The following is a 15,187-nucleotide window of genomic DNA, read 5'->3' as shown; positions in this document are numbered from 1 at the left end:
CTCCACATTTTGATACGCAGGCTGCTCTGATGCTTTCCCATTCCCACCACTTCAGAAAGTCTTTGCTGGTAGTGGCTTCATTGGATTGGATGAAAGGATGCTTGGGAGACTGACAGGAAACTGAAGATTTGCACGTGAGTTCAAGGTACTTAACTACTGCAGTCCTCATTGATCTTGCAAAGTGTGTCTCTGATGTATGGGCCATTAAGGAAACTTCTTCAAAAAGATATGGATGTGTGCCTCTAATCGTTTTGCCAAGTGGTCCATCCCATAACACTAGGTCCCCGAGAGAGTGAACTTTCTGAGGTACAAGTTGACCTTTTTTGTGGCTAATCAGGAGCTGTATCTCTTTAGGTCTTGTAAGGTTTTTCAAGGAGACATCTGGAAAAATCCTCTGAAGCTTTGTGGCAGGGACATGTCTATGAACGTCTGCGATCTTGTCAAGCCCATAGCAGATCAGTTGATGCAATTTGAGGGTCCCTCTTGGAGTATTGACATGTATCTTAAGGAGATAGCAATTCGTTTCACAGACACTTGCATCCCTCCAACACCATGGACCACTAGCGTTACATCTTCACTTCTAAGATTCAACTTACTTGCAGCTTTATGTGTAATGTAGTTTGCGTCTGATGCCAGGTCAATGAGGGTTCCAATTCTTTGTCCATCATTGGCTATGACGTTAAGAATCAACAGGATAACTGGATACTCATTTAAGCCATTCTCCTCTAGAAGGCCTGTGTTAGTAACAGTGGAGTTGTATGCTCTTGACACAACATTGCAAAAGGGATTTTTACATTGCTGAGCCAGCTCACGTGGGAGTTTGGAAAGAAACTATTCTTGGGCTTCAGTATGTCTTTTCCTCTCCGCTTTCTCTGAACCAGATTTCGGTGTTCTTTGGTACTGCGGTCTAGCGAGTAAGCAGAGAAGAAAGTGGTGTTGGTCTTTACACTGTGGGTTCTTGCACAGGTAATCAGTTTTCTTACAATAATCACCATTATGGATTTCAAGGCATCTTTTGCAGGCACCGAGTTGCTGTACTATATTCCTCTTCTCTGATGGCTTTAGATTGATCCTAAACCTTCTGCAGAAATACAGTTTGTTCCTGTGCTTTGGATCACCACAAACAATGCAGCCTGATATGTCGCTGCTGTGCTTGGTTGTCTTTGTTCTGGCACATTTTAAGAACTTAGATTTCTCTCTGATGGGTTCAATGAGAGCTTTCAGTTGATCTAGTTGTTCATATATGGATTCTTGTGATCTCAGGAACACCATAAGCTTGTCAAAGTAATTCTGGTGTCTAGTGGTGTCTTTCTCAGTTGCATTATGGGTGAGCCAGTCTTTCTTTAAAGTTTCTGGAAGCTTACTCTCTATGGATTTAGTCACCAGTGGATTCTTTATGGCATCTACATTTTCTAGCTCATTTAAGTCACTAAGAGCCTTCTCCAAAGCTTTGCTGAGTTCTAGTATTCGTCTAGGTTGACCATTTCTCACTGGTGGAATTGCTTGTAATTCTTCAATAATCTCAAGAGCAATGGTAGCTTTGTTCCGAAAACGATTGTCCAGGACTCTGAAGATCTCATCTGATGAATTGTATGTTGACAGGCGTAAATCCTTAGCCACTTTCTCATCGAGGCTATCAAGCAATTGAAACTCCTTTACTTCTTTCGAACCAGATGGTTCACCTTGCTTCTGGAGAGCCTCCCATTCTTTTCTCCATCTGTAATAGTCTTGTTTACTTCCACCAAACTTTGGTAAAGCCGTGGCTTTCAGTTTTATTGCAGCTACTGGAGGTAGATTGTGGACCAAGGCTTTTCCTCCGTTGTGTCCTTCTTACTTGCTGCTTCAATAAAGACAGCCTTCTGGGATATCAGCCTAGGGAGGCACACCTCTAGCTCCCTTACACGGTAGTTAAAATCCTTTTCCTCGACAGGTGGGGCCCAACGGTTCCAATTTTGGTGTGCTTCCTTTGCCTTCTGGGTCAATTTCTCCAAATGGGTGAGCATAAACTCGTATGCTTCCAGAGTTGTGTCTGGCCCGATGGAGGAAACGTTCTTGCAGTTATACTCTGCAACTTGTAGAGCCAGGGACAGTTCCTTCTCTCCAAATGTGGCCCACATTGTCTCTCGGATAAGGAGTTTAGCTTCTTTAAGCTTTTGTTCACATTCTTTCTCCGTCTTCTCTATGTCGGCTTTCTGAAGATTACTCAGCTCCTCTGCTGCAATTGCTTTGCAATCAGTCATATAAGCAGCCTCCACATCCTCATTTGCCTCCATAACTTTGGAGCTCTCTAGTGTAAGTTTCTTGTAGTTCTCCTCCAGCTCCTCCTTAGACATCTCCATGTATGTCCTCATAATGTTATTTGCAAATCGGGAGAAAAGTCTTTTAACTGTTGTCCTCCATGCTTTGAGGTCATCAAGGGACTTTAAGCCATTTTCCTCCTTTGGAAGACAGATAACAGATCTCGGTCTCTGGTTGGAGCGGTTTTTCACTGTCAAGTGTCCTATGATTTCATGGCTTCCTACACTTGAAAAGGAGGACTTGAAGACTTCAGGAATTCACTCAATCTTTTATTTTCACCAATCAGTGAGAACCAATGAACAGGTGAAAAGACAGCCTACAACACACACACAAAATATTTTAACATATATTTTAGACATTTGGTTCAAAGTTAATTTATCTAAATGACCAATCCCATTTTTAACCTTAAACATACATTTCTTTCACAATTTTAACCATAAATTCAAGTATTAAATTCCATATTTGGTTGAATCAAACAAATCCAAACATTTCAGAATTACATTTTTTTTTCTTTTTCTTCGGACATAGGTTTTTACATTAAATATCTTAACATGCATTTAATTTTTCTTTTCTCAAATGTGAAACTACAGTCAAATTACTAGTGATGGGTCCAGCAACACCGACGCGCCGGCGCATGCATCAAGCCCATAGACCAACACCTATGTCGGTGCGCGTACTGGTTTCAGCAAGTCCCGTGGCCAATACAGGAACTGTTTAGAAATGACACTGAATGCCAAACTATGTTTATAAGGAAGCGAAGCTGTCAAAAGCATTTGCCAAACAAATTCTTGATCTTTTACTTTGTCATTAATGGAGCAGCTTCAAAGGAAATGTTTCCGCAGTGTGGGACCATTTTGATCTTATATTGGAAAATAAATTTGTTTTCATTTTTGTCGTTGCATCCGGTTGTCAGTTTCTACTTAATCTATCTGAACCCAAATTCAGCTGAAACTGACTTTTAGTTTACTTTCATATTATGTTCTCCAGGTTAAGTGTCGCATATGTTTAACTAAACTGTCTTATTTAAATAAATCCACCTTTTCAATGCTGAGGCATTATGAGGCCAGGCATGAGAATGAAGTCTCAGATACACCTAGATAAACTCAGATACAGCCATTCTACAAATTACTCAGTTGCTTTTTATAAATTATCTCATATACAGTGAACCCTCGCTGTAACGCGGTTCACTTTTCACGGTATCGCTGCTTTGCAGATTTTTTTGTGCATTTTTTTCCCCCCACAGTATTCTTCGTCCTAATTGACCATATGATTGGTAAAAACAGTCTCCGCGCTACGTGAGTGCCAATAACGTTATGGTGTTTAATACAGATTGGCCACTCAGGAGATTGAAACTAAAACTTGCAATGTCTGCTGGGAAAAAAAAAAACTGTGGCCAGAGGCAGCGCAAAACCTGACCGGAGGATAGTTTGATGAGATCCGTCGCTCTGCCGTAGATACAGCTGTGAATCTCGCAAAGCAGCTTGCAGGAGACGCTTTAAGGACATGACTGCGGATCACATTAATAAGGCCCAATTGATGCAAACGCACATCCGCTGACCTGAAAACAGGTTTTGTTCTTTGGTTTCAATGTAGAGTATTTATTTATGCTGTATAATAACTGTAAAAAATAAAATAAAAAGGTAACTACTTCATGGATTTCGCATATCACGGGGTTATTTTCGGAACGCAACCCCTAAGAAAAACAAGGGTTCGCCTTAAATGTAGTGTTCACTTAATTTTTTTCTACAGCAGAAGTTTTGTCAAAAAAGCGTAACAGGCTTAATTTCAAAAGGTTGTAAAAACGTTTTTTTAATAAAAAATGTGTGGGGAAAAAACAGTCCATGCATCCTCATTCCAAACACATTTACTTAAATTTTCACTTTAGGGTACATGTTCACATTCTTTATTGACTATATCAAATATATTTTAAATGTAACTGAAGATATGAAATAATACAACATATAATATTCAATAAAATACAAAGACTTAAATCTTATTGTATAGACTTGATCAAATCACTACGTTGCCTGTAGGAATTTTTAATGTCCAGCAGGTGTTAGCATTGAGTGACACAGTGTCGACACAGTATCAATACAGTGTTGCTATGAGTTGAAACGTCTCATGACGCCCCATTTACCCATCACTACAAATTACATTCAATTGAGCCCAGTTAATGGCTTACCGGTAGTCCTTATAAGTCCTTTCCCATGAAATGCTGCTTTGGAGGCTGTGTTTGAATTCCTCAGCTCTGTTGCAAAACCAGCAAAGTGGTTGGTGGATTCTTTATATTACCTGAGTTGAGGGTGCTGCTGATTGGGCCAGATTTCTTTCACCTGCTGAGAAAGAAATCTCAGCAGGTGTTGCAGAGTGGCACACTGATGTGTGTGTGTGTGCATGTGCGTGTGTGTGTGAGCACACACAAATGTCTATTCATGCACCCACATCTGAACTAATGAGCAGATCTGCGCAACACCTATTGACAGTCCACAATCACTGAGGTGAGGTGGTGTTTCTGATATAGGCAACCGCCCAGGGTGGCATGTTGTTGTGGGTGGCTCAACTCCCCCTCATCCCCTGCCATCAAGCGAGGATCTGAATGTGAACAGTGCCTAATGCAAACTCTCCCAAACGCCCATCCCAATGTTTTATTTTAAAATGTCTTCCAGTTCCAGTGCTAAATGTTCTTTCGAAATTAGTTAATTGATCTCTGAGAGGGTGTTATCTGCATTGTTATGCACTTTTTTATGTAATTTTTTTAATGCAATTTTTTAGAGTAAAATTACAGAGGCGAATAAAAACAATATATAACATCTGAGAGGCTGATTTCCACAGCTGGATACACCTCACGTCTTGAAAAAGTCTTCCTGAAAAGGCAAATATGCAGATTTGTCTGCACAAAAACTGTTCATGTGCAGAAAGCTGCATTTCATTATGAAATGTTCGTTTGAAAAAATTATTCTTATATTTTAAACCAGCTTTAATTTTATTTGAACAGAATAAAACATTGTGTATGTGTTGAATTATAATTCATTTCCTCACTCTAAGAATCGGTAAGTGAAATTAATAATGGAATTGGTACTGAAATTCTAATAAATTTCCATCCCCACTCATATACGAGTAGGCATAAAAAAATATATAGATGTGCAGATTTTACTTTTAGAACAAAGTGTGTGAAAAAAAAATTAATAAATGAAACATAGTTCCGTATATAAAACAAACAAGCATCTCAAATCAACTGACCATGTACATTGGTGAGCCACAGAGTGTGGCTGCCATCATGTTGCTCTGGAGGTATCGTGCAAAACCAAAGTCGGCTGCAGGACAGAAAACCAGAACAGAAGTGATTACCAATGTCATCACAAACAACAGCAACTTTTATTATAAAAATCTGGAATGTTTCAGGAAACTTCAAAACAGAGTTAAAAAAAAAACTCCATGCAGAGCTCAGAAAGTGGAAGATGACTCCACCAGAAACATTTTAATGTGTTCATTCCAATCAGTCTTAGAGTAAATTTTAGTTCACAGCCTTTGTAATTTCAAGTATGAATAAAAAAGATACTTTGTTTTCTTCTTCTGTTACCAATTTTGATGCGGATGCCACTAATGTTGGACTTCTTGCGGCCCAGGTATGACAGCAGGATGTTCTGGGGTTTCAGGTCACGGTGGATGACTCCTTTGCTGTGAAGGATGCGCATGGCAGCAGCAATCTGCTGGAGGAAAACCCTCAGTGTGTCCTCTCTCAGAGTCCCTTTAGCTTCACAAAGAAAACAGAAAAATTAATTGTTACTCAAAAGTAGGTCCAAAATGTAACTGTTAGTTGTAGCGAATGCATCAACAAATAAAATGCTTAAAATCAGAGTACTAATTTGATTTAATGTTAGGATGTCGAATCAAGCATTCATTGTTAGTAAAGCACAAAACTGATTTCTGCAGTGGTTGAGAATTTTCATGCATTTTTATTGTAATGCTTAGAAATGAGTGGAAAGGATTACCAAAGAGTATATACAAATAACCTTACACCAGGGTTCACCAACCTTTTTGAGACTGGGAGCTACTTCATGAGCACAGAGTAACACAAAGGGCTACTTGTTTGATACAGACATACATTTTGTTGGCTCACTCTTTATAACAAAATACGATTATATGATTACATGTGGTCTGATCATATTAATGTTAGGGGCTATTCACAATAGTTATTGGCAATGATAACCAAATATGGTTAATTACCATTATGTGACCAGAAGTTCTTAGTTCAAAGTTTTAAGTTTGATTCCCTTTTGGAGCTTTTCTGTGTGATTCTAAATTGCCCACAAGTGACTGACAGTATGGATTGTTGTAGCAGCACCTGCAGCTGGACAGCTATACACGGTGCGAGTACCTTGAGATTTTTCTTTAAATAAAAAAAAAAGTTATTGTATGCTCTATTATCTAACCCTCTTTAGCAGTAACAAAATTGTGGAGAAAAAAGTATATTTTGTGTCAAAACATCTTGTACATAATGCACATCAGTGTGAGTCTGGAGGGGTGGGCAGGCAAAGGCTAAATCTTATTGGTCAGTTTACTTTTGTTAATTTGGCAACTTGGCGCTTTTTCTGTGAGCTAAAAATGAATGAGCTCCTCCCGTTGTTCTAAGATCCCGTCTGAGCTTTTTACCGTGCGCAGTTCTGACGTGGTTGCCGGTTTATTAGTCTTTTTGTGGTTTTGCAAACTGAAAAGCTGACAGGCAGTGGTGGGAAGTAACGAAGTACAAGTACTTCGTTACTTGTACTTCGTTACAAGTAACGAAGTACTTGTGTATACACACACATTAAATAAATGTGTGTGTATATATATATATATATATATATATATATATATATATATATATATATATATATATATACACACACATTTATTTAATCACTGAATAAGTAAAAGTTGAACGTATGAACACAGAGCATGCTCATTGCTCATTGATTGATTTCGTCTCCTGTCATGGTGGCAAACGTCGCAGTGGGAGGGAGGATGAAAACAGTCACGATGCTCCTTCTGCTTAGTTACTTGTTGCGCCGTTGGACAGTGTTCATAGTAGAACAATATTTACCGTTAATTGCGATGTTTCAGTTGTGGTTTCTGACATGTGCAATATGGGCAACCGCCCAGAGCGTTATTTTTCTAGGGATGGCAGGAGACCTCTGCGGATCGTAGCACAGCGATGAAAGCAAAACAGAATGAAGTGAGTTTTAATTGATACTGGTTAAATATATTTCAGCTCTAAGTATTTAATATCTAGGTGTTTTTATGGGAATGTGGATCTTTCAGATCAATCTGAAAACCAATTTTGATAGGTAAACTTAATTTTATTGTGTCATTTAGCGCAGGGCCCTGGTCTTGGTCTCGGGTTCGATGGTCTTGACTACAACTCTGCTACATGGCTCCTTGGTTGCCTCCCCTCACCTTCTTTCCATCCCCTTTCAGTTGGATTTCTTTCTAAATAAATGTCACTAATGAAGTTCATGCTATGTCAGAACAGGAGACAAGATGTTTCCATCCCTGAAATTATGATCCATAGAATCACATATCTAAGTCTAAACTGTTACAGAGAATAAACACAATAAGAACACGTTTAATCTGTGGTAGTGTTCATTAAAATGGCACATTTCTGATGTATTAAAATTAAATACGATTGGCACACTTAATGATATTAGCGATTAGGTAATGCATTCAGCGAGTACTTTTACTTTTAATACTTAAGTATTTTTAAAAGCCAGTACTTTTTTACTTTTACTTAAGTAAAATGTTAATGTGGTACTTTGACTTTTACTTGAGTACATTTTTGACTGTGTATTTGTACTTTTATTTAAGTAAATTTTTTGAGTACTTTCTCCACCACTGCTGACAGGTCACCCGTTGACTAACACCAGCAGATGACAAAAAAAAAAAAAGACAGATTGAAGAGCAGCACAAAACTATCACTGCACATGACCTGCAAGAGTACAACCACCTCTACAATGTAAAACCATCACAAACCTAAACTACAAAAGCAGCTGACTTTTTTTTTTTTTTTTTTTTTATACAAACGATGCTAAATAATAAAGACATGAAAGAGAAGCCTACCCGTGTGATCCACGGAAAGAGGGGGATATTGATTCCCAGGTTCAGGTGGTGTCAGACGTCCAGAGGTGGAGAAGATGATGCAACATTGTTTGCTTAATTTCTACTTTTGGGGAACGTTTCAACTAGATTAAATTGTTTAACCCGCAGTCTGAGACGCTCAGTAGGAGCGGCAAATGTCTGCTATCCGGTAACCCACTAGAACCGCGCACATGGTAAAAAGCTCAGCCGGGATCCAAACGACCGCTGTTAGAACTACGAGTGGGATCAAACACCGCTCATCAAAAGCGCCAAGCTGCCAAATAAACAAAAGTAAACTGACTAGTAACATTTAGGCTTTGACGTGCCCACAGCCACAGACTCAAAATGTTTTGAAAACAAGAGGTTTTTTTCCTCCACAATTTTGCTAATAGTAAAGAGGGTTAGATATAAAAAATTCCATAAAGTGGGTACAAAACATTTAATTGAATTTTTTTTTTGGCAGTGCTCCCCAATAACAATGGCTAGTTTTAGAACTTGCTCTGTGGGCGACTGACAAGGTCTCCATGGGCGACCGGGTGCAGGGTTTCCCCCAGAGTATTATAAGCCTGGCGGCCCGCCATGCTTTACTAGCCCCGAGGCCAGACTAAGCGTTGCTTGTTTAAGTTTCTAGAAAAATAGAAATAAAAAATATATTTAAAAAAAAATGTTTTTTTTGTGTGTTTTTTTTAAAGCCGGGCTAAGCGTTTCTTTTGCTCTTAGCATTTCACTAGCAGAGCAGATTTATTCCTAAATGATGGTTTATAATGGTTTATAGTTTTTGCATTTAAAGCAAACAGCTCGCGGACCAATCACACAGCTGGTGCCTCTGCACTTTGCCTCGCGGGCTGCCGCTGCTTTACCTCAGCGGGATTGCGCGCGCCTCCTTTCACTCAAACTGGACACTGGCTGACCTGTATGGATATTTACATAAACCTACTGTGAGGAATTATGATCCTTTGGAGAACTCTAGGTAAGAGTTTAAAACTCGCCGCGTTAGCTGTGGTTGCGCAGCTCTATGTGAACCGCAGAAATAACTTGTAGCAAATTCAGAGGTGCGTTGTGGAGTGGTGAGAATGATTTATCTTTGTGAACGAACAATTACATGCGGCATTTACATCTTAACACGCTGCCCAGCATGTGACTCTGTGTCTGTCTTCCCTGTAAAGTTTATGTCGGTGGTCCCGGTTGGCCGAAGCGTTGGTGGATAACGAGCAGCGCTAACCTCATCATGCAGGTTCAGCCCGGTGAGGAGCTTTAGCGCTCTCCTCGGAGTCACGCATTACGCATATTTTATATTATTTTATTATTATTTTTAGTATTATTTTTCCGGTTACACGATGCATCAAACCATATCAAATGCGTTGTCTACTTAGAGTTAATACGCGCGGCCGCACGCAGATCTGAGAAACTCGTTCCATAAACTTGACCAACCAGAATTGTCTCTGTGGCGCTTATTAAAAACTCGACAGACACGAAATGAAAGAGCTACTGAAGCTATATTAGCAGCATTAAATTAAATCTCCCGTTTGTTGCGCATCTCTGCCGGCCCAAGGCTGCATAAGGCCTTAAGCAGAATTTGATTTAGGGGCCCCCTTTTGTTGCTAAAAACATCAGCACCTCTAACAGCTTCTGAGTTAGATTTAGTAAAATATGGGAGAAGGGAGTAGTTTAATTGGCCAGCCTAAAAAGCAATAAGCTATAATAGCAGTTTACTCATTTGTATTTGTAAATTCAAAGATTAAACTCACAGCATGAGATTGTTGCTATGGTAACAAAACAATCTAACTATGAATATTGTTATTTGAAGTTTTACAAAGTAAACTTGCCAGCTCCTTAAAATCTTGTATTTAAATGTCAAACAATTTAAAATCATTTAATTTAATTTTCCTAAAGAACGGAATAAAATTTAACAGCATTGATAATATCAATAAACAAGTGTTACATTTATGGATCTGTGGTCTGTTTTAAAATATTAGTATTTATGGGGTCCCTGAAGCCCTTGGGGGCCTGATGGAGCCGCTAACCTAATTTGGATTAAACAGAAGTGCAAATTTGTTGTTTTTTCCCATAACATACTGTAATACAGTAATACTTTTACATTTCCTGTCAATTTAACATCTTTTAATACAAAAACACGGTGGACCGCCGGTTGACCGCCGGTTGACCGCCGATGGACTGCCGGTGGACCGCTAGTAGACCGCCTCGACACCCCGACCACCGGGCTTAGCAAGTTTTCTGGGGGAAACCCTGGGGTGCCCGCATCGTGTTGGTGACCCCTGCTTCACACCACAGTTATTTAAGAAATTCCAGAAAGGGAGTTTCCATGCTTTGCTTGACTTTCAACAACATTGCCTCCAGTTTAAAAGTCAGAACTATAAGGATTCAGATGCTACACAAAAAAAATTTTATATTTTAAAATTTTGGGATGAGTAAAAGTTGCTGTTTGTGCTAGCAACTAAGTAAACCAATGATTCATGAATGGGACATAATTTTAGGCTGATAGTAGAAATACATGGTTATTTTATACAGTAAATCAAGATAAAACTGCAGATCTCAGGAGGAGCTGCGTCTCGGAGGTGGGGCTAGGTCCACCTCCATTCTTTAGGCATACATTCAGTTGTGTTTTGCACCACTGAATGGCTGCCATGGAGATTAAAGGATTTCTCAAACATGTGTGAAAGAATCAAAGCAACACTCCAGGTATGTTTTTGATGAGGGAACAGCACAACATGACAAAAAGCTCAAAAAAGTTGATTTTACATTGTCAAGTTAAAACAGCAAATGAGACACTTGTGAGTGCATTTACTATCTCGACCCAACTGGCACACACATCACAGAGAATCAAGCGCACCCATCCTTTTCACTCAGGCCCATCTGAAGTCTATAAGGTAACTTGGCACACCTGTGCTCACAATGATCTCTGCAGACAAAGAGCCTCAGCTTCAAGCTTCAACAAAGACACCACTGGTAGGAACTGGATATTACATCAAATAATCTGCATTCAGAAGACTAAATTAGCCTTGAGATTCAATGGGTTTTATGTGTTTGGAATATAGTTTGTTTGTTCATTCACTTTTAACTTAAAAGTAGATTGTTAACATTACCTGGAAAACTAGTTAATTAGTTTCTTGTGATCTGTAATTGATTTTTTAAAAATTTGTTTGTAGGTTTTCAACCTGCTCTGCGACTACTCTGACTACATATGCGAATTCATGGTGGTCTTACTCTGTCAATTGAAATAATTTAAAGACAAAAAGAAAAAATAAATAAAAGATGTTGCCGAGATGAGTGGTTCCTGCATTTCTTTGAGGGAAGCAAGCTTTTTCAAGTTTGGGCAGAAACTGAAGTGGTTTAAAGAGAGAAAAAAAACTTGACATATATAATACTGCCCCCCTTTAAATTTTTGAGGTTGAGAGCATCAATTACAAATACGTTCTTTACACCCCCTCAATTATACACAAGCCATCTCACACAAAGATCCCCCCACTCCCACCACATACACTTACACTTGAAACGGCTACTGCAGTCACATGGCTTTTCCTCCAATGCAGTATTATTGACTTTGATCCATGACAATCTGTGTGCATGTCACACAGATTAGCGAGTCTTACCTTGCAGATAGTCAGCAAGATCACCTCCATTGCAGTACTGTGAAGGAGACAGACACCATCAGATTCAACATAGTTCAGCTGAAGAGTGCATTATGTCATCATGAGAACATACAGTTAATGTTGGAGGGTGTCTCTGCTTATGTTCAAGTCCTAGTCCTGATAACAGCAGGCTCATCAATTAATGCAGAGGATGTCTGGAGCCTTATCACTGCTGACAACCATTTACCCTTATTTAAGAAGGGGAACACAATAGGCTGATATGTTAAAAGGTGATCTTCTGAGAGAAAAGCGAAATGCTCAGAAGCTGCTTGTTGCTTTTCGCCTTCTTAAGAGACTTATGGGCTAATTATTTCCACCCCTGAAACACAACTCTGGCTATTGGACCTTAGTTATGACTGGATTAATTAATTTTGCACTCGTATAAATTATACATTCAGGGTTTTTTTGTTTTCAATTCAATCAAGGAATTTTTCACATGTAAACACTGTTGTGAATGAACTGTAAAGGAAAGACGGCAGCAGGAATCTGGATCAGAAGCAATGTGCGGCAACATTGGTCCTCCAGCATCAATTTGAGAAATGTGTTGGGCATCTCCAGTCTAATGATCTGTTCTAGTGATGTGGAGGTCGGTGCACAACACTCGTATTTAAAGCTCTGAAGGCTTTAAAGGGGCAATATTATGCATCTTCCACGCATATATTTTATAGCACAATCAAGTAGCTATTTTAATTTAGTTGTTATAAAAATGCAATATATATCAAATATGACTAAAAGCAATTTGATTTTGTAATTTAACTCCTTGAAATTGCACCTGTCTTTTAAAAAAATCCTACTTTCTGAAACTCTGTGAAGTCATCACAACATTGCTCCTCTAATAATCTTTCAACAATGTTGCTACTGAATAGTAGCTCCTATAATGAACCCAACAGATGTGCAGATCCACCAGGTGTTTGCTAATTGCTGATGGCTAGTCTTAAGGAGCTGAGGGAGGAAATCGCATGGGAGGTCTTCCCTCTGAGGCTGAAGCTCAGAAATTTGGAAACGGCAAATGTAAGGAGGATTTATGTCTGCATGAAAGAATCAAAGAAACACTCCAGGTTATGCTTTTGATGAGGGAATAGCATAGTGCTATAGCTCAAAAAAGTGGATTTAACATAATACCCCCCCTTTAATAGTTGTTACTTATTTACGAGGGGCCAATGTGACCCAGGGAGTGGACAGAGCGGAGGACTTACACAAGCTAGCTAGAGGATACATAATTTTGAGTATTTTCAGAGCCTGACTCAAGTTTCTAAACTTACCTCCATGACCAAGAACACAGAGCTGGGAGTTTCCTGGAAGAGAGGAGACGGAATCAGTAAGAGGAGCCATTCGTCCTGAAGCAGCTGTCTGCTTCACCACAGCAACAGGAAAACAGTCACTGGGTTTGTTTTAAAGTACACGGCATCAACACTTCATTTGTGTTAGCATAAAGACATTTTTATTGATGGTTACTTCTCTCAACTTATATAGCGTTTGTTACAATACAAATGTCAACCATGGTGAACAATATGGAGTGTGGTGGTACAAGTCTACTACATGCCATAATCTGTTTTTACTTCTAGTATGTCACATTTCTCTATAAAAACTTTTTGGTTTGACTTCCGGTGTCATGGCGATTAGTATGGCAGCATAGAAAAGAGGAACTACATCGCTAGATATAAAAGCCCCCATAATTTATGGTGTCAAGGTGTTTATTTTTCTCAAGAAGAATGAGTGGGGATAAAAATAAGAAGGGACAAGTCCAGTCTCGGAACTCAGAAATGCAACGCTAAAGCAAAGCTTGCGGAACACACCCCATCGAGGAAGGAGCGAAGATGGCGGATGAGGCCTTGCCTGCTACAATTAGCTCACTGAGAAAGGTGGTGGGTAAGGTTGCCAATCGTCCCGTATTTGGCTGTTAAATGTCCGTCTATCACACACATATCAACACTAAGTGTAACAATAATGACCAAAACAAAACAGAAAATATTAAGGTCAGCTAAATAGTTGTGGCGGGAGCTACACAGGACCCCAGAACGCTATGGACTGACGCTGTTGTCACGGTTGCCTAGAGACGGATACTACGCAGCTGTGGTGAGGTGCTATCAACCCGTTTCTTTTTACACCATCCTCGACCCGATTCTTCACCGTACTTAGAAGTAAAACCTCTCATAAAGATACAAACTTTCGAGGGAAGATGCAAATCCTACGCTGAATAATGTTAGTGAGGATGAACACAGGCATTTAAAAAAATAATTTGTCCATCGTGGCTTAGCGTTTCTCAGAAGAGGAACACTGCAGACTCATCAGAACCTAAAACACTTGACATCAACGTCTCTTCATCCTTCAATCATCTCCCGAGGCTGATATGGTACAGAACATTTTGCTGTGAGTAAGTTTCTTATTGTGCTTTTACTGGTTTGATTATTTGCTTATTTAATGCATAATAATATCAGCCAAAATAATACAAATGGTCATTTAAAGAACAAGACATACAAATAGATTAACACTAAATACATAAATATTTCCTACTTTAAAAGGTTTGTTGAGGCTTTCTGTAGGTTTTATTTTGAAATGTTGATATAATTTATATATCAACATTATATTTTAAAACTACACTGGCTGCAATGTTGACACCTTGAGATGCCATCAGACCTAAATTCTGAACATCGTGGCATGGAGTGCATCCCAGTTTTCCATGTCTGGCATATAGCCATTCATTTTATCTTTTATACTGGTTATATTGTTCCTGTGTCCAGACAGAGAGATAATCAGCAGCCCAGCATCATGACCTATTTGGTCTGAAGATCCTGCAGCTTCCACTTCTCTTCCTAACATGGTGCCTCCTCATCCTGACTCTCATGCTGACAGGAGGAACCACAGAGCTCTGTTAAGTTAAAGCTCATCTTCTGAAGTTGGGATATTTTTCCTCCAACAGGTTCCAGAGGAATCACCTCAAACCAGACGTTGGACTGGATTTTATTTCACTGTCATTTGTGAATGTTAGAGCCTCATTTTCAACAGTGGAGCTATAAAGGTTGAAAAAGGTTAATTTGGAGAAAGTCTCATCAATATCAATATTTCCACTAAATAATAGGCAAAAAAAATGTTAGAGGAAAAGCCTCTCAGACTCTGAGCCCGGT

The 15,187-nt window shown here is 39.2% G+C and overlaps 1 protein-coding gene across 2 annotated transcripts in view; it reads right to left on the bottom strand.

The window, feature by feature from the left end:
- The window catches only part of ulk2 (unc-51 like autophagy activating kinase 2), a 78,479-nt gene that overhangs the window by 28,075 nt on the left and 35,217 nt on the right, over window positions 1–15,187 (bottom strand). For both annotated transcript variants that reach the window (XM_008425215.3, XM_008425214.3), the window contains 4 exons: window positions 13,325–13,357; window positions 12,024–12,060; window positions 5,879–6,052; window positions 5,539–5,612 (listed from right to left, as the gene is read on the bottom strand). In XM_008425215.3, coding sequence (XP_008423437.1) covers window positions 5,539–5,612; window positions 5,879–6,052; window positions 12,024–12,060; window positions 13,325–13,357 — 318 coding nt within the window. The remainder of the gene's footprint in view (window positions 1–5,538; window positions 5,613–5,878; window positions 6,053–12,023; window positions 12,061–13,324; window positions 13,358–15,187) is intronic.

Source organism: Poecilia reticulata, chromosome 13 (genome assembly GCF_904066995.2).
Source record: "Poecilia reticulata chromosome 13, P_reticulata-male-v2, whole genome shotgun sequence".
Lineage (NCBI taxonomy): Eukaryota > Metazoa > Chordata > Actinopteri > Cyprinodontiformes > Poeciliidae > Poecilia > Poecilia reticulata.
The sequence above is the reverse complement of the archived record's forward strand: the minus strand, read 5'-3'. Positions and strand labels throughout refer to the sequence as shown.